At 35.0% G+C, this 25,440-nt stretch overlaps 1 protein-coding gene across 3 annotated transcripts in view; it reads right to left on the bottom strand.

The window, feature by feature from the left end:
• The window catches only part of NCAM2 (neural cell adhesion molecule 2), a gene marked incomplete at both ends in the record, with an annotated part of 277,979 nt that overhangs the window by 107,423 nt on the left and 145,116 nt on the right, over positions 1-25,440 (bottom strand). For 2 of the 3 annotated variants that reach the window (XM_082278750.1, XM_082278751.1), the window contains 6 exons: positions 6,466-6,626; positions 10,698-10,815; positions 15,066-15,203; positions 20,565-20,708; positions 23,364-23,570; positions 24,563-24,637. In XM_082278750.1, the coding sequence (XP_082134876.1) occupies positions 6,466-6,626; positions 10,698-10,815; positions 15,066-15,203; positions 20,565-20,708; positions 23,364-23,570; positions 24,563-24,637 (843 nt within the window). The remainder of the gene's footprint in view (positions 1-6,465; positions 6,627-10,697; positions 10,816-15,065; positions 15,204-20,564; positions 20,709-23,363; positions 23,571-24,562; positions 24,638-25,440) is intronic. The other variant, XM_082278752.1, reaches the window with a different exon arrangement.

The raw sequence follows: 25,440 nt of genomic DNA, 5'->3' as shown, positions 1-25,440 counted from the left end.
TCCACACAATTCTTGGTCTCACTTCTCATTCCTTTTTTCCATATTCCTTCTCCTGCTTCTCTACTGTCTGTTTTACCCTTGACAATTATGAATAAACTGGTGTGTGTTTACTGCACAGAGATGAGAAACAAGTAGCATTTTACCTGAGAAAGCACTAAATTAATATCCTGCTTCATTAATATATAATCTACAGTGAGTGACATGTTGTGCAGAAAGAAAACACCCTGAGTGATCAGGAGTTCTTGAAATGTCAACTGGATCCAGAGTTATTGGATGCAGTAGAAGGTAGCGAGCAAATCATTACAGCAGGATATCAATTTGGCCAAGAAAATACAAAACTCCTCTGTGGTACAACAAGGAATGTCAGTGGAAAGACCTAAAAAACCCTCCAGAATCTGAGATAAAAGATAATTATGTCAAACTTCAAAATATCTTCAATTATTACTCTCACTTTCAGGACCATTCAAATGCCTATTAAATATTTCACCTTGGCACTCAGGCCCTCTATTTCTACAGCCATATCACCTGGCTACAACATAATGTGTTCTATCCTTTCATTCCTTTGATATATCATCATCCCCGGAAAAAAGGAAAGAGCTACAGCAGACATAAAACTTTTGTTTGTTTGTTTTAGAGGGATCATATATAGTATTTTATGCCAGAAATTATCAAAAATTATAATTATTTCCATCAAAATGAGTTCCCCATCTGGACAACATGACAAACAATATAATTTGCTCAAGATGATGCACGTTCCAAAACACAAAAGTAACTCTTAACCTTAGAGTTTTTCTGAATTCCTTTAAGACCTTCTTCTAATGGATCACTACAAGACAAAAAGTTTTAGCTTGACATTTTAGACAAGAGTACCTGACATTTAAAGGAATAAGCACTGATTAATCATCAAATACGTCTAGCTGACAGTTATTACTTGGAAGAAGAGAGCTCATATGGGGGATATTATTTAATTAATTCATTTTTGTAGGTCACAAGTCATAACTTACTATTGACTAAAAGTTTTTACACTGTTTGAATACTTTTCAATGACATTTTGGACATTGGAAAATATTAAAATACATTTGTGTACATGTAAATAAAACTATTTGAAAATGCCAAGACTAGTATTGACAGGAATATTGAAACAGTAATCTCTCCCACCCTCCCGCCTCCAATTTTTTGACTGTTCTTTCTAAATTGATAAGGTCATTCTCAAATGGAATTGGTATTTGCTCGTTGTATTCTAGAAAATGTGAAGAAAATAAAAATATAGGGCCTTGGAATGCAAATTCTGGAAGCCTTCAGGTTTTTGCTGATTTCTTCAGTTAAAAATATTGAAATATCGATGTTGTGATGTACTTTAAACATTTGTAAGCTAAATGACCTGGATGAAATAAAAGAATGCTTGAATCTAGAAAGGAGCTAAACTTCATAAAAATTATTTAAGCTAAGGAACTATTATTACTTGACATGCATTGTTAAATATGAACAGAGTGATGCTGCCAAATAAAGAAACAACATTTACTGGTTGAAAAGTTTGTTTTCTGAGCCAAGAAGGTTGTTCTTAATTTTTCTAACACTTCCTCAGTAAACAAGTTTCTCTCAGATTCCTTCCTCTGGATTTGTCTCATTGCTGTGCACGTACAGCCTCCCCATAAAGCTTACGAGGAACGTGGATGGCAATCTGAGGGTTTTGCTTACAATCAGTTTCTTGGAAAAGGTACAGAATTTAATGAATTCAGAGTGCATCAGACTTGGGAAGCAACACATTTATAAAGCTTGAGATAGTCCTGCTTATGTCTCATCAAAAGAATTACTTGAAACAGTTTGATATTGATACAAACATGTTTGTACTGGTGAGAGGCCTAATGTGTGTCTGTATGGTTGCCCTATTAATCTCTTGATTAATATATCCCAGAAGGAATCATACCTTCCTGCTCTCCTCCAGCACAGACACATTTGAATCAGGTGGCAAAACTGCAACCTCATCCTCCTGGAAACTCCTGGTACAATTTGAACTTAGAAAACAAGCATGGAAATATCTAAGAAAGAGATTCCAGGAATTTGATTCCTTACATGATAAGGATTCACACACATACCAGTATGAAATGCTGACTTAGTGCATCGTGAACCTGATCTCTTCAGATGGTATTACTGAAACATGTTAAAATGCTATTACTACTTCACACTCAGAGGGGTTCAAGACTTGTCTTCTTGATGTGTCATCAGCTGTCATCACTGTCTTTACTGATTGGATCTTTTTTATTTGAAAAATTAGAAGTATTCCAAAAAGTTAAGGAAGTAATAAGGAGGAAAAAGAATGCAGAAAACCTGTGAACTTTCAACATTACAGCTTTAACTGTTGACTTGTAATTTGTGAAGTTGTATTGGTGAACTTCATAATATCTGGGATGAGCAGGCACAGATAGCTCCATACACAGATCCATGGGATTCTCCTTGTAGAGACACCAGTGAATTTATGTGAAGAGCTTCCATATATGTATAGAATAGCATCTCAGGACAAACAAAATAAACCACAAAACACATCTAAATCTACTTAATAAGCTCAAAAGAAATTTAATTAGGTATGCTCCAGGCACTATAAATGTAAAAGGAATGCAGCATTAAGACTGAAAATAAGGGAAAAATTTAGACAACTTCTCACCCCAGTCTCAGAGACACAATACAGCCTTTTTGGTTCCAAGACAAATGGATTTTGAGGGTCTAAATTGATGTAAAAGTTTTGAATTTTAGCATTTGGAACAAACTCAAGAGGGGTAAGATAGGAGAGGTCCATTATATTTCCTCCTATCTGGTAGATGACAAAAAATGTATTAATAATAGCATACAGTTTCTCAATAATCAATAAAAATTACATTGAACACAGTTAAAAAAACTTTTCCACTATACAACATTCAGATTATACTTAAAAAGGCATCTAGAAAATAAAAATAATATGTGTTTAAACTATGCATTACTTACAAAGTGTCTTTTGTAATGCTTTTTGAGGTATTCCCTCATTTGATTTTTGTGAAGTCATTTGTCAGAACCCACTGAAATGCCAATGAAATACTTTTGTAATAAAATATTACTCAGACTGCCCTCTCACTGATTATGTAGGTAGAACACCTATATCATAGAGAACGTCAAATTAACTTATACTAGAGCGCCCTCTAAATTTTTTATCAATTCTGATTAAAGAAATAATATTTTTTATTTCTAAGAAAATAAATTATTAAACATAGCAATTTATCTTTCTGTGGCCCAAGTACAGAAAAGAGAATACTTGTTGAAAACCTCAACTCTAAGTATCATCACATTGTATAACCTAGCATTTGAGTGATAAAGTAGAAATAAGCAACTAAAGAGTAAACAAAATGAAAATCCTAGGAACATAAACACTATTCATATTAAGCATGAATATGTCTTTAATTAAAGCTAATTTTCTTTCATTTAGTCTGATTAGATTTTTTTATTCTAAATGAAGACTACTACCATCACCTCAGAGAAGGAATGATGAAGAAATGAATGTTTAGGTTGGAGAAAGTAAGAAGATGTAGGAAGCTTCAACATACAAAATTTATTGGCTGTTCTTAAATCAACTACTTGTTGATTATGTTATTTTTGTAAATTTTTTTGGGTTGTCCATAGATGTAAAAATGTGGTATTTCATAATTGAAAATGATAATTTAGATGTATCTAAACACACATATTTATAAATATGGCTAGTTACTACTGCAAAGAAAAACAAAGAAAAAATTAAATGGAACAGTATGGGTGAAAGTGATAGCTACCAAACAGAGATAAATACAAAGAATATTTTTAAAGAATTTAAGGATGAACACCTATGGTTTCAAGCTGTTCAGCAGGATTAAACATAAATGAATTTGAATTAAAAACCTTAGCACAAATTCTAAGCATTAATCTGGATGAGATATTTTAGGCAGCAATTGCTAATGATACAGAAAAAGTTATAGCAGATAAGAGGATGACAGAGAGAGATCTTCAAATCATATCAAGAAAGACTGAGGGAAACAGGGCTTTTCCTCTCTTTTTAGAACAAAGCACAGATACAGATCAACTGGGGAGGGCAGGGTATGTGCCTATAGGCTTCCATGCACGTGTTAGTGCTGCAGGAAAACTGGCAAGAGTAAGAATTTGGTATCAGAGCAAAAATTTTAGCACTGACACTGAAAAATCCTCCAAAGTTAAACTAATGAATCTAGGTCATAGGAAAATATGTAGCTATTACATGGCACTGAGATGAGTATATCTATTCAAAAGTCCTGCATTCTTGAAAGTTTAAGTGCTGATTTCTATAATGTTACTATTATTTTTATTGCATTATGGTTATATTACTGTTGTTACAAGTTTCAACACTGCCAGAGCCCTGTTGTAGAAACAGTAGTCTTTGCCCCAAAGATTCGCATTGTAAATTAAAATTAAAGATAGCAGGCATGTGAGACAAATAAGCTAATGAAGTGGGAAATAAAAATGCAATTTAATTGGTCAATTTAACATAAACTAGTTGTTTGTGTACCATTTAGCTATAATAACCAGCCATCTGCCTTGTCATTTTCAGACTGCAGATTTTTTTTTGACACATTTAATGGAAAAAGTATAAGTAGTTGTTGGCTGTATATATGTTTATAAACAGGCATTTAACCTGTGTGAAAGAGACAAAAGTAAAGTTTATTGTAGGAAAAATTAAAACCCTACTTCACTATAAATTAGCTATAACCACTCAGGACAGAGATGTGGAAGACACTCTGCAGAGTTCTGTGGAAACTTAAACATACGAAATAATTTTCCATGCCAGAATGAAAAGATGCAAGAAATTTAGGAGTTTAGGATGTCAAGGAAACATTAAGGATGTGTAGGTTCATAATGGATTAAACCAACTCATAGTATCTACTAAACGTTAAGATTTGGCTTTCCATGGAGTCCCCAGAAAAGTGGTTGTTAAAAGATGAAAGAATGTATATAGGAAATCCTCAGTCTTAGGAGACACCAGTGTCTCCTTTAACCTATCCCTTTCATTAAAAAGTTTCCTTGCTCTAGGCAAAAGCTAAGTAAATTTCCGTCACACTTAAAATTACTTGAGTAAAATACACACTTATTTCTGACTGAAACTTCCCTAAATTGGTATCAAAATTAGAAATTAATTTCTATTCCTTCAATTTTTTTTTTTTAAAGTTTGGAAATACAGTTGAATGAAATATCCCAGTTTTCCAAACCAAGATGCTGTACTTCTTGAGGCTGGGATGACATTTAAGATTTTATTCCATCTTCTTTCCTTTGAAAAGAAATTGAGAATAACTCTCAAGTACCTCAGAACAATAGCCCAATGGTTAGGCAATCCACCTGGAGTACAGAGCTGGAGACAACACAGCATAAAGTTTTTCGAAGAGGAGACAGTGGGATGCATGTGAACACAACCATGTTCACCTGACTCCATGGCTTCAGTCTCAGGCTCCCAGATCCCCAAAGCCAGCATTGTACAATCCAACACCTAACCTCTTCAATGTAAATTATCAGATTACTCTCTCCTGTTAGAACTCTTTCACTTTGTATTATTAGCTTTAGCTGGGAATTAATGTTAAACATTTAATATTTAATTTTTCTTTTTCCTTTTTTTAAACGTTAATTTCCCCTGACCTAAGTATGGCATTTAACTGTTTAAATAGATATTATCTTTCTCTTTACTACAAGCTACATTTAATGTAAAAAACCCCAACACATTCATTTTTTGTAGGTTTTTCATAAGTAAGTTACAGCCTTTTTCCTGCACAGTGATTGTGAGTGATGTTTTCTACATTCTCACAAATGCCTACTCTCACGAGGTTATATCTCAACAAAACTTCAAATAAATTATCAGTTCGATGTAAAGGAGGGAATCATTAACACAGACTGGGTGGTGGAGCATAGAAAGAAATAAGAGTTTGAGGTTATTACTTTTATCCTTTGAAGCTCAGGGCAGACAATTTTTTTGTGACTCCATCTGCAATCATGCACTTAAAAAATGTAAGTCAAGAAAGAAAAACAATATGAAAAAATCAGGAACATCTCTGCGTGGCATTGCCTTACTAAAAACATTCACTGCTTAGAAATTAAAATGACCTGGTTTTCCCCCTTTCAGAATTTTCCCCTTTCTCCTTTTGGTTTTCTTGCAAGTAGTCAACTTCTAAATGAAAACCAGAGTGAATTAACTATTTAACACTCCATTGTACTGTATGTGAATAGCAGACAGCAAATGCTGAGAACAGCCTTTTCAAAATGAAATTCAGATGTAAAGGTTTAAGTAGCCAATGGGGAGGAAAGAATTTGTAAAATTATACAGAAAGCACTTTGCTGCACCAGTAGGCACCTTGCAGAAACACTATGTTACTGAAGATTGTGAATTAATCCCTCATTTCCTTACTGTTCACATTTTAAAAGGAAAGATGAACTATATTATGCAGTACTTACCAAAAACTTGAAGGAATGTCTGTTTTTTGTCATTTCCTGCCTTGTTTTTAGCATTACAAATATAAGGACCCGCATCAATATTTTTTATATCTCTTATTGTTAGTTGTGTATTGCTTCCTCTCAGGACATATTTTTCATTTTCTTCAATAAGTTTACCATTCCTAAAAAAAAAAAAAAAAAAAAAAGGTATAAACCAAACACTAGGTTCCAGCAACAATGTGCTATGGAAGCATCAATATGCTGAAAATATTTAAGGGTCAGAGACTGTTACTACACCAGCCTCAAAAATCACAATTATAAAAAATATATATGCATTAAAAATACTACAATACTTTTATTCTTAAATATTCAATGTTGAACTAATGTTAGAAAAATGGTTGTGGATAGGATTTTTACATATGGTTTACGCTCAAGGAAGGGCATAAGGAAATCGGTTACATATTGTATGTGAGGAACTATTAAAAGCGTAATGAAACTGTAACTACTGCATTTCACAGTAGTAACAATGTAGCAACTTATATAAAAAAATTAAATTACATTCACATAGAGCCTACTGGCACATCAAGAACCCATCCAAATTATCTCCTCTCAGTTGTTGTTGGCTAGCCACAACTTAGCAAGCAGGCATGTCTCCAGATGTTAGAATGAGTTCTGACCAGATGGTACAGAAATAATAAAATCTGCAAGCAATTCTGTGGGCTGATTGAGGCTTGACTGGTCCATTTTGAGCACCTTGGCCTACACACAGGTGCTTTTTCAAGAGGGCATTACTCAAATATTCTATTCTATTCAATATGCCTGGTTTAGGACATCTAATTTTATTTCAAGATTTGAGCAACAATGATTTCCATTTTATTCTCATATAACGATAACTAAATATATTTCATATTCTCCTAAATCATATTTTCTCTAAAAGTGCAGATACTGCTTATTTCTTGGGAGAATTCATACCTGTTAGTAGGAGTCCCCTGATACCTATATAGTTTGCATTTTAGTAACACTTTTTTGTAAATAACTCTAGTCCACCTAGGTACCAATTTCAAGACATTATTATGATACTTGTTCATTTCCTTTCCAAAGCAAATCACAGAAATTGTTTTATAGAACAGGAAAGGCCTAATTTTCCATATTAGATAGTCTCACAGAAAACCAAACCAAACCAGAACAAACAAACAACCAACAAAAAACCCACTCAAACCCACTACACAACAACAAACAAAGAAACAAACAACAAAAAATCCCAACCAAAAACCCCCTAGTGATTTCTTTTAGGAGAAAAAAGTCTATGTTCAAGGTTAGAAGTAATTTCCAGGTACCTGTTTTCACAATCACTGATATCTATGGCAGTTCTTCAGCAGAAATGCGATTATGAGCATTTCCCTAGACCCTCTAGTGAACAGATTCATATTGATGCTGATATTGGATAACAGGAAAACATGGAAAACATATTTAAAGTAGATTATTTCCTTTGTAAGATCATTCTACGTCCTGGCAGCAAAGACCAGGAAACTGATCTGGCTAAACTTTACAGTGTAAATTATCTCCACAGCTATAAACAATGTTTTCAGTAGCACTATTCACACAAGTAAAGATTTCCAGTTCATGACCTGTAGCTACATTAGGATCTTTATCTTTCAGTCCTAGCTAATTTAATTCCATTAGTGTACTGCTTGGTCCACAAAATAGCAACAAATACATATATATATATATATATATATTAAATAGAGCAGCAACTAAACTTTGATGACCTTTCTTCTTGACAAGGTACTTCGAACTGACTGATTTTCATAAGTGAACTCAAGCATTTTTTGAGAAAAATTGACACAATAGTTTAGATGCATCCATTTTAAATTGATCAAATCTAAATGCAATCTTTGCTGTGACCAAAGATTATAATCCTTCCAAAATATTATTAAAACTTTATCAAATTCAAGACATAATTCCACTTGTTTATTAAAATAGAAACACAATAAAATTGATGTTAGTGCCAACTTTGTTTCAACATCAAAAAAGTACACTGAAGAGGACAAAATAGGCAATAATTGGCCATTAATTCTCATAAACGGATTCAGTTATCTTCACAGTGGATGACAAGCATATTAATATTAGATAAATCAGTTTAGATAAACTTCCCTAACATTCACTGACAATGTTTTCTAGATTTTTCTCAAAACAAAGAAAAATCTGGTTTTCCTATGCTCAGGCTAATTTCCAAAAAAACCCCATCTGAACTATTGTAGAAAACCAGTGTCTTTATCTTGACATACTTTTTAGATAAGACCAAGGACAGGTGAAGAGATCAGATGATTATGAATCCTTTTAATTGGCTAAATGAGTGAAAATGGACCTGAAAATTTCAGGACAGAGATTTAAGAAATTTGATGCAGAAATTTAGGACTGGAATACCATCTAGAATTGTTTGCTTCCTCTGAAAAAACAAGAATTTTTCTCCCCTCATCTTTTTTCCCTGCTTGCGTATCAATAATAATATCCTGTCACGGGGATAAATGTTCTTTTTGACCTATCTTTTTATAAAATCTCAGTGTCAGCAAATAAAAAACCAAGAATATTTTCTACTGACAAGAATTTACACCCTAATCAGACAAAATTAAAAGAGAATCAAAGGGGGGAAAAAACCAAAAGGGAAGGTAGGCACATTAGCCAATATTCCTCATTATGAGATAGTTCCTGAAGGAGGAACAGAAGTTTGCACATATATGATTCAATATCCAGTCCACAAGGCTGAAAAGCTGCTGTAAAATCAGTACAAAAGGTATTTAATGAATGGTTTTAAAAAGTCAGCTTTTCAAGGGCCGTCGAACCAAAGGGAAATCCTTCAGTGGGCTCTGATCAGTGGATAGAGACATAAGTGTCTCCCCAAGACACTTCGCCTGTGTATGCACTATATTTATAAAACACTGAAAAAATCCTACAACTGTTAATGGAGATATCCACAAATGGTGGAAATTTATGCATTCTTTCATAATATATACCATAATGCTTGCTGTCTTACACCGAAGCCATTTAGAATAGCAGATTTCAGGCAACCCTTAAGGATTTTGGTTAGATAGGAGAGATTTAAAAATTACTTCAAAGACATCAAATAAACATAATGTGATTTGAATTTAAATAGGTTCTTTTAATTTGGGCTATACATATTTTGGGGTTTTTTTCCTCATCTTCACTAAATTTTGAATTCTAAGCCACATTAAGTAATTAACTTTGCATTCTATTTATTTACATCTCCTGGGATTCAAATCACATAAGAGAAAAATTCAACTTCACAATTGACCTATGGCATAAGAAGATGAAGGTATCAGCCAAAGGAAGAGAACCTTAATCTAACATTGTTCAAAGGTTCCAAAGGAGATAAAGAATTCATGAAAATCGCTTCTATGCTCATTTCGAAAATGAAATGACCTTTTAATTCACTTGAAATAACATAAGTAGATGCAAATTATTCAGGTCTAAAATAGAAATGTGAACTGGTATGCGGTATTGAGATACTTGATATCCCAGGGCTGATGCATATCTTTGTTGAAATTGAAAGAACACAGAGTATATAGATATTTAAATTTTTACAAATGTTATATGGTAAGTGTTCCCAAACGACACAGCTGTACTATGCTCATGTCATTGATATAATGAAAAAAACACACATGAGATTTGAAAGCAATTCCTTTTCCAAAGTATTTTATACTTTTAAAATGACATTAAGCTACACTAAAACTTATTCAATGAAACATCCCTGGGTCCTACAAGTGTCTAAATTCATACCTCTTTCTGAATCGCATTGAAATAGAGAGTTAAAGTTAGAATCTATTTTTACAGATGTGGAAAGTGTTATCTTTCTTTTATTAGTACTGCTGACCTGTATTGGATACTTATTATCTGAGGCATTTATGTGCAAAAGTTGTTGTTAGGCTGTTCTTGTTTTTGAGATATGGACTTGTTCCTTTTCCACTCACATATGAAGAAATCATGACAATATGGTATTTTTTTTACTTTTTACATTTATCTCACTTGCTGGCAACCTGAGTGCAATGGAATTTGTGTGAGTCCATTCACTTATTAATGCTCAATCCAGCCTTAGCAGTTAGAATAGAAATGGACAAAAATTTCTCTTAAAATTCAGTAGAGAAATTAAGGTTGCACAGCTTAATGGACTGTGACAGAAAATCGGGACACATTAAAACAATGTGCCCTGATGTGTAGACCCTAACTGAACTTACCTGTACCAACTGATCTCTGGTGGAGGTGATCCAGTGGCTCTGCAGAACAAAGTTATGGCCTCTCCTCTATCTGCAGTGGCATTGAAGGATTTCTGTAGCAGAATGATTACAGGGGGAACTGAAAAATAAAACATTATGCCAAATGAATGAAAAAGAAAGTATTTTTGGTGTTTCTGGAGAAGTTTAAAATGCAGGCCAGGATCCTTTGCTAATTTGAGAATTTAGGGTTACAATTAGGGATCATGTTACAATGTGAATCATTGTTACTAGTATTTCTTTTCTTAAATAAAAGACTTAGTATCATCAGGACAGCTATGACTTTTTTTTTTAAAGAATAAATTTTTGAAAGTCTTTTTCAGCAGTTCTTCAATTTTCTTACAGAACATTCTACGATGACTGAAGTTATAACTAACATGTAAGACAATATACACATAAGACATAAAACTACGTACTGATATTAGACAATGTTTTTAAAAGAAGGATCAGTATGCAGGAGTCTTGATTATGTATATTTAATTCTTTTTACTGAACTCCTGCATACTTCCTGGGCAGGAATATCACTAGCTTCCAAAGGGCAAATGGATGCAATCTATTTGTATATCCAAGAATTTAATGTTGTTCTAATAGTGACAAATGTTTTCTTAATTCTTTAATTCATTAATTCTTAATGGGATGAAGTTATTACTAAAATCATAACAGCTTGCAAAGAACCTCTACCCGACAGAAAAAATAGCAATAATATTTGAGACAGAACAACTCACAGGCTGATAGTTAACATATCTGTTTACATGTCTGCTTCCATTAACTAACAAGCAAATAGGAAGTGTTAAAGGCCAGACTGGATAGAGATCTGAGCAACTGGGTCTTGTAGAAGGTGTCCCTGCCCATGGCAGGGGTTTGAAACTAGATGATCTTTAAGGTGCCTCCAATCCAAACTACTCTATGATGCTATGAAATATACAAATAAAAACAATCCAAGCAGATTGGACAGAAGTTGATAGGTAGAAAAGAAGGAATGCCACAGAGAGTGAGACGAAAGGGAAAAGATAAGAGCTTCACAAAATAGAGGTCAGCTAGCAAGAACATCCTGTGAAATGACAGTGACTCAGTTATCCTTTTTAGCTTTACTCTTCACTAGAGAAAAGATGAAACAGGCAACCCAAATGAACTTGCTTTTAGTTTTCCATTGCACTCCACCAAATTTTTCTCACCCACTCTTGAAAATAAACTTTTATGCCTTTGCACAAAATATTTCAGAAGCCTTTACACTTCTGAATATTAAATATATCAAATTAATATAAAATCATGTATCAGAATCATCAATGATAAGTAAATCTGTGTTGTTATGTACTTTTCACACTTTTTAATGGTGTGTTTTATACTGTTTCACAGATCACTTATTTCCTATCTGAAATTGCATGGGCCATTACTCAGCATACAAAACCCTTCTGCTCTGCAACAGCAATCTATCAATCTCCAACAAAAAAACCCCAAAATGCTACTTAGAAAGCCTTTAACGCATTTTGGCTATTTCGCAGTGCATTCTAATGTCTAGACCTCAAATTATAGTTGGGAACACGAAGAGGTAATTCTTTACTAGAAGTAGCAGGCTCTTCACTGTTCACCACTAAGAACTACAGGACTGTGACCTGGTTCAGCGCACTAAAGTGCTTCAATCTTCCAAGAAATACTGCAATGACAATGAAATGAAATATTATTTTCTGTTTTCAAAAGTCAAATTTTATTTTTCTCATCATTATTTCAAGGAATAGACCTGTTTTTATTCTTGTACGTATGTAGGTTGAAGCTAAAGTGTGAACCTACAAGAGGAAAAGAGAAATGAAGATACACTGGCAAGTCTCCCACATTCCATACTTAAAGCAGAGTGGCAAAATTTAGTCACATATAAGTGTAAACAATTCTCTTTGATTAATTTCAGTGAGCTCTGGATGACTATTTCATTTGTGGAACTTCCCAGATAGTAAAGAAATAAATCTAAGTAGTAAATTAGGGAAAAATAATTAATAAACAAGAGTAGGGAAAAATAAAGAGAGACAAAAGAACATGTAAAAAATGGAATTTTGTTTACAGGAGGACTTGAATTCTTTCCTTCTCTTCTATGTCAACCATTTGTAACCAAAGAAAAGCCTAACATTTAGACCTCACTGTAAATATGAGTAGAAAATAAATGCTATCAAAATTTCAGTGTTGCAGGTAGAAAAGAAACATAAACATTAGATTTCTAAGAGATAATCCAGCTGTCAATTTATTACCCATTAGAACCTCCCAAAGATTTCCATACATTAGAAACTACCCTGATAACAAAGTTTGTTCCATGATTTATTTTAATTATTTTTGAGTAAATCTGCAATCTCTTCATATACAAACTTTAATTAAAAAAAAAAAAATAAACCAAAACCTACTGTAATTAACATGCTGTGCCAGCTTTCATAAAGGATCCCTAAGTTCTTTTGTTACTGTTTAGCCTGCTTTGGAGACCTTACATACTTCTATCCTGGTTTAGTTGAAATCAGGACAGCTTTTTCATGTTGGACTCGATGATCCTTGTGGGTCCCTTCCAATTCACCTTATTCTGTGATTCCTGTTATGTGTTTGTACAGATCTTGCATATTTCTGTAGATTCTACAGTCACTGTTACAAGATGAGTAAATAAACAGTGAAGCTCTGAATTCGAATAACTTTTACATACAAATACTTTCATGATAACATTTTCTTTTTATAGCAAGCTTAGATTATCCTCCAAAGTAAGTATTATTTCTTATTTCTCTTTTGGAAAAGGAGATGCAGTGGAAATATAGCCATGTAGCTTTTGGTGGTCTATAGACTCATCCTCCTTTTCTTTATTTTTTTGTTTTTTTCCTTTCCTTTTTTGAATCCAATTCATTTATAGGCTTTCCTTTTCACTAAAAAACACTACAATTTTTCTTTTTTTCTGAATTTAATATTACTCTAAAAGCTATTTTGGACCAAGTTTTATCCATTCAACTTTATGTAGGCAAACCTATGTATTACTATAAATAAAACAGGAAATAGCTCTTAATTGATGTCACTCTACATGACCAACAATGTCATAATCACTTATTTGGCAGCTCCTTCTCCTCCCAAGACTGAAGTTTAGAGATGAGTGTTAACATTCTTGCCTAGAGTCATAATAAATGTATGAAGAACCAAATTTGTTTTTATAATTCATGAATAAATGATGTGAAGTCAGACCATGGTTTGCAACCTAATGTTTTAGGTTAAATACAGACTCTCTTGGCTCAACTGCATATAAATACCAAATAGAAGTGAAAGGTAATTAGAAGGTGGATTCATATCCCTATACATAAATAGCAGCAGAAGAAAAAATCATTTGGCTTTTTAAATACTACCAGATGCACTGTTGGAATTGTACATAAAAAGGAGTCATGGTAATGCAGCACCAGAATGTACCACCTACAACAATCTAGAGAATTCTGCTTCAGACATTGCTGCTTGACAACGTGGACTAAGAAATAACTGTGCCAGAATCTGCTCTTTCTGCTGGAACTAACTGTGGATTCACCTTACATAATGACTTATGTAAACCAGGGTTTGCTGAGAAGGACCAGTCAAGGGCAGAGCATTTAAAGCTCCAAACCTAAGATGCACTGTGGCAGAATTTCACTGAAAAGCTGACATTAAACAGACTGCAGAGATAAAAAGTGCCCTTTATGAACTGTGTCCTTTCCAGGCAATGTATGAAGAGATTGTTATCTTTCAACAGGTCAATGCTGAGTTTAAGAGAGGTTGAGTTAAATACTCCATCTTGTCTCAATTCATTAATTTTCCTTCTTAGAGGTTTATTATAAACTAATAAAATGTATAATGCAAATTTTCAGGTAACTCCTCATATTTTATTCGACAGAAATAAAATTTGAAAAAATCTGTAACTAAGACTGTTAATAAAATGTATCTGTGACTTTTGGGACAGCTCATAAGGTACATTAACACAGTGAAGGTGAATAATTATGAAAAAATAAAGTGCGTTTTTTTAAGAGTAAATGACAAAACTGAAAAATGGAGTGAACTGAACTACTATAATCTGAAGTTCAAGTCTTGAAATAATTCTTGTTCTGTAAATGATTAATAACAATTATCCATGCTTTACATATTTATATTTACTGATATTATGAAATGTAATGAATTCTATTTACACAGTATAGTAGGGTTTTTTTTAATATTAAGTAATTACATTTATAGGAAACCAATACTAAACAGACAACACAATTATACTAACCAGTTTAATAAGGGATTTTTAGAATATGTTAAAATTGGCCATAATAATCAAATAAAGCAAGAAGTCAATTCACCAACTTTACTCCTTACCATTCACAATAACAATTATGTCCCGAAAGTCAATTTCTCCTCTTGCTTCCACTCTTCCTTCACATCTGTATACTCCTTCATCACTTTTATTGATGTTAAGAATTTGGAGGTTATTGTTGGCTAATACTGCAAATCGATCTAGAAATGAAAATAAGAAATTGAGTGGCAAAAATCAAGTAAATCAAGACAACATGAGGAACACTAACTTAGATGAGTAATATTTATTTTTTTTCTCTGTACAATCTGAGGGCTCAATGACAAGACATTTGTACATTTAAAAGTAAAATGTTAGCTGAAAAATTTGGGGTTTCCTCATTTCAAAATGCATTGAATTTCCTAAAATTCAATCCTGGTATTCCACTCATAATTTGCTACTTACTCCAAGGAGCAATCAACTGTAAGTTAAATTACAATTTATTGCAAAATGATTGGAATACTCACAGGCATTTTCACAGAATAACAAAAAGATTAAATGAAAAAAAAAAACCCTCAAAAATTAAATTGAGCAATTTATTATAAAATAAGCAACAAAATGCTGTTTCCCTCTCTGTCTGGACTAATCAGCTGCCTTTGTGCCCATTCTACAGCCCAATGTTTAAGCTTGCTTGCCCTCCTTCCATCCTCCTCTTCCTTTCCTCATTCACTCTTAGTCAACGAAGTATTTCACTACCCTCTAACACTTCACAGAAATGGGTACAAAGACATCACCCAAAATCAACCCCAAACCACTCTATCTTCCTCAGGCCAGCATAAACTGAAATTCAATAGACATTTTGAGGTGCTGAAGGGCACTGCAAAATCAGGCTCTAAAAGCCATGCACACACTTTCCTGCACATGCAGCAGCAAAATTATAATCTGCAGAAGTAAACTGGACCTGAACTTAATTTTTCCTCTCCTTTTTCACTGAACTAGTGTATTAGGTTTACATGTTGATGTGTTGGCCTCATGAAAGAGCATGTGGGAGGAGATACCCCCTTTATAACCCATGGAAGACTCCATGCTGCAGCAAATTTATCCTGAACAACTGCAACCCACAGAAAGGATCCACAGTGGAACTGTTACAGACTGACCACAGGCCATTCCCCAATCTCCCTTCACCCCTTGCGGTGGGTGAGGTAGAAGAGTGAGCAATGAAAGAGTAGAGTCTGGAAAAAAGGAGAGGGGAGATTTTGCTTTAATTCTGTTTTTGTGTTTCACCATCCAACACTATTTGACTTGCAATAAATTCAATTAATTTTCCCCTCCATCAAATCCATTTTGCTAATGCTGATGAGCATTCTCCCTGTCTTAATCCCAACACACTTTTTGTCTCATTTTCTCCCACTATTTTGTTGTATTTAGTTTTTTTGGCAATATTTTGGTACTGGGGTGATGCAGAAGAGGCTTCTTTGAGAAGTTTCTAGAAGTTTCACCCATGTCCTAGAGAGCCATTGCCAGCAGGCTCTAAGAAGGACCTGCCACTGGCTAAGACCATCAGCAACAGTGGTAGCACCTCTGGGATAACAGATTAAACAAAGGGAAAAGTTACTGTGCAACAGCAACTGCAGCCAGGGGAGGAGTGAGAAGACATGAGCAGAATTGCCCTGCAGACACCCAGGGCAGTGAAGAGGGAGGAAGAGGTGTCAGAACATAGATTCCCTGGCAGCCCATGGTGCAAATCACAGCAAGGCAGCTGTGCCCCTGCAGCCCATGGAGGTCCACAGGGAAGCAGAGGTCCACCTGTAGCCCCTGGATGACCTGGTCGGACCAGGTGGATGCCTGAAGGAGGCTGTGGCCCTGTGGGAAACCCGTGCTGGAGCAAGCTCCTGTCAGGACTTGTGAACACATGGAGGGAAGAACCCATGCTAAAGCAAGTTTCCTGGCCGGACTGGGATGCCCCTGGGGAGCCCATGCTAGAGTGGCTCTTGAAGAACTGCAGTCTGTTGGAAGGATTGTTGAAGTTCATGCAGGTCTCCCCACTGGAGCAGAGAAAGAGTGTGAGGAGTCCTCCTCTGAGGAGGAAGGAGCAGCAGAGACAATGTTTGGAGTCATGTTAAGCCCGAGAAGAAAGGAGGTATGGGGGAAAGGTGCATTTTTAAGACTTTTATTTCTCACTATCCTACCCTGATTATATTGGTAGTTACATTTTCCCCAAGTCGAGTCTGTTTTGCCCATGATGACAACTGGCAAGTGATTTCTCCCTGTCCTTATCTCTATTTATGAGCCTTTCATTATATTTTTCCTCCCCTGTCCAATTGCAGAAGAGGTGATAGAACAGTTTTGGTGGCAGCTGCTATCCAGCCAAGGTCAACCTCTTGAGGAGGATAAGTGAGAGAGTGGCTGGCTGGGTGCCTGGAAGCTCACCAAGGTCAATCCAACAAAAATCGCCAATATTAATGGACTCTTCTGGGGAGAATGACTTCCTGCAATTCACTGAATTGAAGTGGGTTTTGCAGAACCTGAACCCTTGTTACTCAGCTGTTGTTCTCGTTCTGTTTGCACCTTTCAATACTGGAGGGTGATGAGATTTAGGAGCTTTCAGTTTTAACTAGCAACCAAGTGACTTCTCTTTCAGTCGCAATAATTCTACCATAAAATGAAGAGAGAAATGAATAAAAGAGAAAATTATGCCTCACCTGATAGAAGTTTACAGGACAATAACATCCTCAACACATTTACACTAATTATGTCTGGTTTGTTAAAGTCATACTTGAATATTAATGCCATTTAATACTCTACCACATACAAAATAGAACATCTTTTCCTGTCCTGCTCCTACACAATTCCCACAGAACTGTGCCTCCAAATGTTTTGAAAAGCTGAGATCGAGCCCCTCCTTAAGCCTTTAAACATCGGTAAATCTGGTTTTTTGCTTGTTTTTTTTTAACATAAACATGTAATGTGTGAGATGCATGAGAGGGCTGGAGATGATCTCCATTTCTATAAAACACTGAAAAGAAGAGGGTCCACTTAGTATCAGGAAAAGGAAAACTAAACACTGGCTGGATAACTTTTCAACTTTCATTGAAGAAATATGGATACAGAAGTAGACATTCCCATGAGTATACAAGAAATTCACTGTGCCATGGATATCTTGATAAAAATTGTGCCCTTTACTAAACAGATTCAAGTTGGTGAATCTGAACAGTAACTGGGCATTACACTCCTCCAGCTCATCACTGCATTGTCTGGACTCAACCCTCTCAACTTCAAATGCCTGATTTAGAACAGTCAGTCACATGACCTTCCCCTTCAGTCATATCCCATGTTAAGTGGTATGGCTGACAAGAAGGGTTGCCTATGTCTTTTCAGTGCCACTCAATCCAATCTAGAGGTATTTCTGGCTCATGATTTGAAAATTTTGCTGTGTATGTCCCAGGCTATGAGCCACAGTGTCCAACAAAATGCTGTACATTCTACCAGTAAGACATGACTAAAGAACTGTTGAATAAAATATCAAAACTTTTGGAAAAAGTTGAAGACCAAGATCTTTATTAAACCCGTTCCTCATACAAACAAACTTGTCATTCTTTCCAAGATGGACTGTAATATCTTCTGAACACAAAATAAACACAGCATGTTAACCATCTTAAAGCAAGCAATCACATTTGCATGTTGGTTAAAACAAATGTATTTAAATGGTCTACATGGGCTCTGCAGGGCAATGTCACCGCGCCTCCAGAACTGGAATTAGAACTTTACAAGCTACTGACTTTCAGTGGAAAAGAACTTTCAGAGACTATGCTACACCAAGGAAGCAGCAGGACTGGATTGCCACAGCCTGCCCAATATGATCTAGAGGGTTAGTCTGGCTCATTAAAAGTGTGCCTTAAATCATCTTTCAGAAGAGAGAATTTGATCATCCACAGTAGGTTTTGAAACTGAAATTATAATATAAAACAGAGTCATTTTTATTTCACAAGGCATGGAGAAAATTTCTTAGCTGTAAGACAGTGGGCATGCTGGTTTTCACCTGTATTATAAACCCATACAGATATAAACAAAACCCACAAAGCTTACAGTGTCCTATTTTTATGTGATTTAAAACTGCTTCTTCCCAAGCATGACTGGAATTGTGTTTGAATACTATTCTAGATCAGAACGTAAGGGAAGTATTCTACTACTTTAATTAAAACTGGTTTCTATCATTGTGCCTTTTAGCACTGTGAAAGAAAATGGTTAAAAAAGACAAGTTTAAGCATTAAAATTTTAAAACCTCAGTTTTCAAAGTGCATGATTTTGAAGAAAGGAAATGTTGCTTCATCTGCTTTACTAATCCTACAGATTGATTGGAAAACCAAAATGGCAATAAAATATTTGAGATATTTGAAGCAGTTCTACTTTTTCAAGCTCTGACTAACATCCTTGAAAGACTTCTTCCCAGACTGCCAATTCTTGTTTTATTTTCAGCATTCTTACTTTTGAAAATGTTCTGTGTCTCACCTACATTCACTCTTTAATTATATATATATATATTTCAACTGTTTTTTTCTAAGGGTTGAAGTTTGCTGTTTCCTTTTAGTCTCCATGTCTAGATGACAGAAGAAATAGGATATGCTAAATAAGAAAGAAGTTTAATCAAAACTTTTTTTCACAATGAAGAGGAACCTAAGACTGAGTCCAGAAATATCAACCAAGCTTTTTTTATCCCCTAACTGTTCCACATTTGCTTATTTGACTTCATAAAACACCCAAGCAGCTTTTCATTTTCATTTTGAAATAAAAATTACAATTAATTTTGAAAGAAGAATTTTAAGTGCATGCGCTTCCCTGAGTTTCATTACATGCAGAGGTAAAACTGATGGGAAGTTAGAAAAGCTGGTTAATTAACAATGCTAGTTCCATTTCCAGAAAATGTGCAAAGTCATGTTTTGGCAAAGATGACTATTGAGACAGCACTGAAAAAAACAATTTAAAGTTTTTGCAGGGGTAAGTCAAAGAAATTCTATTTGCCTAATTAGTTGCCTCTCCAGAGACTTAGAACTTGCATATGGGAAAGGTGAGGTTTATCTTAACCCAGGCTTTATCAGTCTGGCCTGAGCAGATTACTTATACCCCAGTTACCTGTAACTCACAGGGTAACTTACCCTCATACAAGCAAACTCTCACAATAATGCAAAATGCCTCCCCACCTGGAATTCTCTGAGCAACTGGGCAAGTATCTCAAAGTCAATGCTGTGTAAGGTCAGTATCACAGCTTGGTGTGCAGTGAAGTTCATCTCTGTGTGTTTTAAACGTGTTCAACTCCTACAGACAAGGCACGCCCGGAAGAATTCCTGTGAGGGAGCTGCCATCAATCTTCTGGGCATTTGGACACTCATGCTATGCCTAGACAAAATTCCCAATTGCAAGAAAAGACACTGTATACGGATTCTCTACAGAACACAGAACCTGGTTCAATTACATTTAAGCTGATGGGCTAATCAAAATCCCCCACTAAAATGTGATTAGTCTTCTTTTACAATGATGTTTTAGTATTAATTGGAATGTATAACTTAAAGAGTTACCAAAATACTAACTGTCAGCAATAGTTGTGACTTCCTCATTCCGATACAACCAGCTGACAATGGGAGCAGGTGAACTCGTAACACGGCAAACAACTTCTGCATCTTCTCCCTGCCTGAACTCTTGTGGAGATACTATGTCCCGAAAAGTGAGCTTTTCTGAAAAGGAAAAAAAAGAAAACAGAATGCAGTAAGAGTCTCACACTTAACTTAGCATTAAAATTACATGCAACACCAAATAAGATAAATATCACTGTTAAATTTTATCATTGTGATAATACAGAATTATTTCCACAATACTATTTTTCAACATAAGACTCAAATGGTCCTGGACTTATTCCCTGCCTGTAAAAATTGACTTTACTATGACTTTACTATCATTTTGTATTATGCAAAATTTTGTTTATTTATATATATTCTGCAGGTTTTATAAATGTATTTTCATTGTTTTCAATGTTCCAAAACACAGTTTCGAAACTCTAGGTCTTAGAAGTTTATATATTCATATTGATAGTTTATTCACTCGCTTGTGTGTTTTATTCCTCATTATTGTTATTGAATTAAAACCTCGTGTTTTTATTCTATCAAAATTTCCATGAAAATCTTTAAAATTTGGAAAATTCTCACTAGAAAAGTAAAATTTTTGCCTCACTGACTGAGAAAAACAGCAGCTGAGTAAATACCTAAAAAGCCAGTGAAAAACTATTAAGTCTGTTATGACTATTAGGTCATAAGAAATTGTAGCATTATTTTTAGGAATTAATGAGATTTTTTTAGGTTTACTGAAGCTTTTAATTTTTCCAAGCTCAAATAACCAAATGATATTTGATTTTCCACATGGGTTGAATAAATTCAATATTGTTAGAAGTCTGAGATGGCATTAATCCATGATCTTATATAAGATCCAATGCAGCTGACTGACACAAAAAAATAAAAATCTGGAAGAATTTCTTGCACACAGAATAAACAAACCAACCTATGTTCTTTCAGATCAAAGATGACCATTTCACTCATTTCAGTGTACTCATTTCAGAGTACTCATTTCAGAGTACACTTTGGGGACCTTAAGCCAGAGATGCAGCTTCACTTCCAATTTTTGTATTGATATGAGTATCAAATAATCCACACATGGCAGAGGGAGCACAGTTTTGTTGTTATACCTCTCATACATTTTTGTATGAAGTCAGAAAAAAACCTCTCACAGACATCCAAGAGTCCTGAACCAGGCCCTAAGACTACCAAGAAGTTATCCTGCTTTTTTCTTACATCACAAATATGAATAAAGAAATTTTACATGTCTGTTCCCACAAACCTTGACATTTCTTGTGTAGGTTTTCAGGTTTCTCTGACCTCAGAATTATTAAAATTAACACATGCAAATGCTTCTAAAGACTTCTACCTTGCTCGGCACTCTGCTAATGGAGAAACTGGCAGTTTTATGCATATAAATTAATTCCCAAAAAATTGAAATCCTTTGAACTGTGAGCTTTCAAGCTGCCATGTAATCACTTCTAACTGCTATCACCCTTTTACTGGTTGTTTTATCAGAAGATTTTTTTAAAATTGTATGTCTTTTGTTATCTGAGCTCTCTCTACCTCTCAGAAGCAGTGCTTTACCATTCTACTCTGTATTTTCTGTCTCATTGTAATTCCTTCACATTGAAAAAACTGTTTTCCAGTGAAATCCAATGAAATTAGATCCTAACTGACCTGAAGGGCTGCTGGCATATCCTTTCATCAGCAAAGACCCTGCCTTACATATTCACTGTGCTTGTTTAATGTACAGTTTTTAGGCATTTATATTTGATCTAAAGAATGCGATAAAATGTAGTTACTCAACACTGAGAGAAAAACTACTCAAATCTCTCAGAGAATCTCTCAGTACAATAGAATGTATTTCTTTTTCAAATATACTCAAGTAGTTGGTTGTAATTGAAATTCATTTTGGTTACTTTTCATGCTAAGCTTCAATGCTTTATGTCAAAACTCTTTCACAATGCCAAGAATAGCAAAAGACAGAGATTAAAGTAACTAATTCAGTAAAAACTCCACTTTTTATATGTCATCTATTGCACTTCCTGCACTTTTATTTATGCACATATTTGTAATATTGTGTAACTTCTAAATTGTACACACACTTGTTACATGAACTATGCTGATCTTTCTCCTCGTATTTTCTCATTTCTTTGTGGGGCATACTGCGCACCCTCATAAGATGACATTCTAACATACAGAGGAAAAGCAATCTACAATACTTGTAAGTGGCCCTCCATCTAATTTAAATCTTTGTCATAATGTCTCCTAACTAAGCTGCAGGAGATGCAATTATTTGGAAGATAAATTTCAGAGCTTGGGATGATATTTTGAGTGGCTTTACTTTCCCTATGTGTGGATACAAAAATGCTGCTAGCAAGGATTTTCTTGCTATTTTCTAAGTCCATGAGAGACTTTTCTCTCTCACAGAAGAGGTAGCAGAGTTCTGTAAACAACCAAACACCTGCAGCCTTGAAAAGTCTTGTTTATGGTACAGTAGAAAAATGTTTTGACAATGGATGTTTTAGGATTCTAGCCAATCACCCCAAGGGGTGGCTGATCCTTTTTCCAATTAGACTATGAAGAAAAAGTCTATAAAAGAGTTTGTAAAATAATTAAATAAATCAATCTTGCTGCACAGTTACTGCCTGCTGGATCTTCTCTCCTCCTCCTCCCTACGGCTGCGGGACACGGTGATATACCCTAGGACTGCGGTAATACCTATGCTAGGGGCTTTTAAAACATAAGCTTTTTTTTGTTAATTGATAGTATTTTACTTACGATAAATTTCCAAAACTACAGTAGCTTCTTGAGTTTGTCCTTTAGCGTCTGTTGCTTGGCACCGATATATACCAGCATCTTCTATGTTTGCGTTATAAATGGTTAGACGCGATCGAACGCCTTCTTTCTGAACAACCACTCTTTGACTAGAAACAATCTTCTCTCCTTGTGGGTTGTACCAATCTATGTTCTCAGGCTCACCAATGGCTACAAACAAAACCAAAACCAATCCAAATTTAGACATGTAGAAGGATATCATGCAACGCATATGCCTACCCAATGCACAGTCTATGCAGTGTCAGGAATTCATGCAAAATTCAGGAAGAATTTTTTCATGGAAAGTGTTGTCAAGCACTGTCTGCCCAGGGAGGTGATGAAATCACCCTGGAGGTGTTCAAAGGATAACTGGATATGACACTCAGTGCCATGGTCTAGTTGACAAGGTGGTGGTCCATCAAAATATGGGCTTGACAATCCTGGAGATCTTTTCCACCTAAGTGATTGTGTGATTCTATAATGTCAGCTAATTGCTAAATTACGAGACTTGTAAGAAAGTAAGAAAGTAAGAAAGCAGGACAAAACTGCAGGCAGATGTACAATTATTGAGACAGGGTAAATAGCAGCTCAAGGATCTCGAAAGGGGAAAAAAAACCCACAGAAAAGTACAAAGTCTTATAGGAAAGAAAAGGCTGTCCAGCAGTGACTGGATCAACAGGTCAAATCATCAGGCAATTGCACTGTCAGTGTAGTCAGGCCATGTGTCACTGTCAGTGGAAGATCTAAACTCAGCAAGGATCTATATAAATCAGCTGCAAATGCAAATTTGCAGGTGATTTATTTGCTCCTGATTACTGCCTCACCAGAAAAAATCTACTTGGTTGTCTCATTGGGTTGGAGAGGATTTAATTCCTTAGTTTAAATAAGTGAAAATATTTTAACTAAAAAAGCATCCTAACAGATATAAACTACCTGTACTGATATAGAAAATTCAAACTGATTCAGTGTGTGAAATAAAGAGATCCTAGACTGGAAATGTGAAGCCAGTGAAGTTTAAGTATTTACTACAGTTCTCACAAGTCAATGTGAATATACAACGATATGTTGATTTAATATTGTGTATCAACTAATTCAGTTACAAATAAATAGAAAGTTCAAAATTTAACAAAAATTGTATACCTACAAATAAAATTAACACATACCTGTGCATGTGAAGAACTTGGATTCACCCACACTGAGCTCAACTTTGCTAAGGGAAATTGTAACTTGAAGTAAAGCTGAAAAATATAAAGTAGGTTGTAAATTCATTTGGGCATTTTTCAGTTTAAATCTTATATTGTCAGGTTTTATATTGTTTTCATTCTATATGTAGAACCTGTTCAACAAGTACGAAATTTCAACTAAACATTGTTTTATTTTGAACTAAAGTACATACAGTGATAGAGAATACAACCTAAATAAGGATGTTACACAATGATAACAGATCTATCTCCCAAACCTGAGGAAAAAATTAAAGAAGAAAGGGAAAGAAAAAAAAAAGAAAATATGACAGAACTATACATGAACATAAAACTAGAAATTCAATGAGAAAAAGGTGATTTGTAACACACAGACTGACCAAGGGTAAATCACGCCTGACCAACTCCACCACCTTCTAGGATAAAGTTATTAGTTTTGTGCACAAAAGAAAAACAGTGGGTACCAACAAGCTTGATTTTATCAAGGCTTTTGACACTCCCCCCCACAATATTCTCATATTCAAGTGTATTGGATATAAAAAGCAAGGCTTTGGTAGTGGGGATGGTTACAGGCGAGGGAGGTCAGAAGTTGTACTGTAACAGATACAGCCAGTTCTAGCTGGGTCAGGATGGACTCCCTGCAGGACACAACTGAGAGGGCTGAAGGAGTTTGTAGCGCATCTTAAAATGCCAAAGAGAGAGACAAGAAGGCCAAAGTGATAAGAGCTGCTCCATGATACAGTTGGTAACACTCCAGGACTCTGGCCAATGCATGAGCCCATGAGAGAGCAAACACATCCCGAAAAGACTGTGGATAACCCACAACAGAACAGAGGAAATGA

The sequence above is a fragment of the Coloeus monedula genome (assembly GCF_965178545.1).
Source record: "Coloeus monedula genome assembly, chromosome: 3".
NCBI classification, from domain to species: Eukaryota; Metazoa; Chordata; class Aves; order Passeriformes; family Corvidae; genus Coloeus; species Coloeus monedula.
The sequence above is the reverse complement of the archived record's forward strand: the minus strand, read 5'-3'. Positions and strand labels throughout refer to the sequence as shown.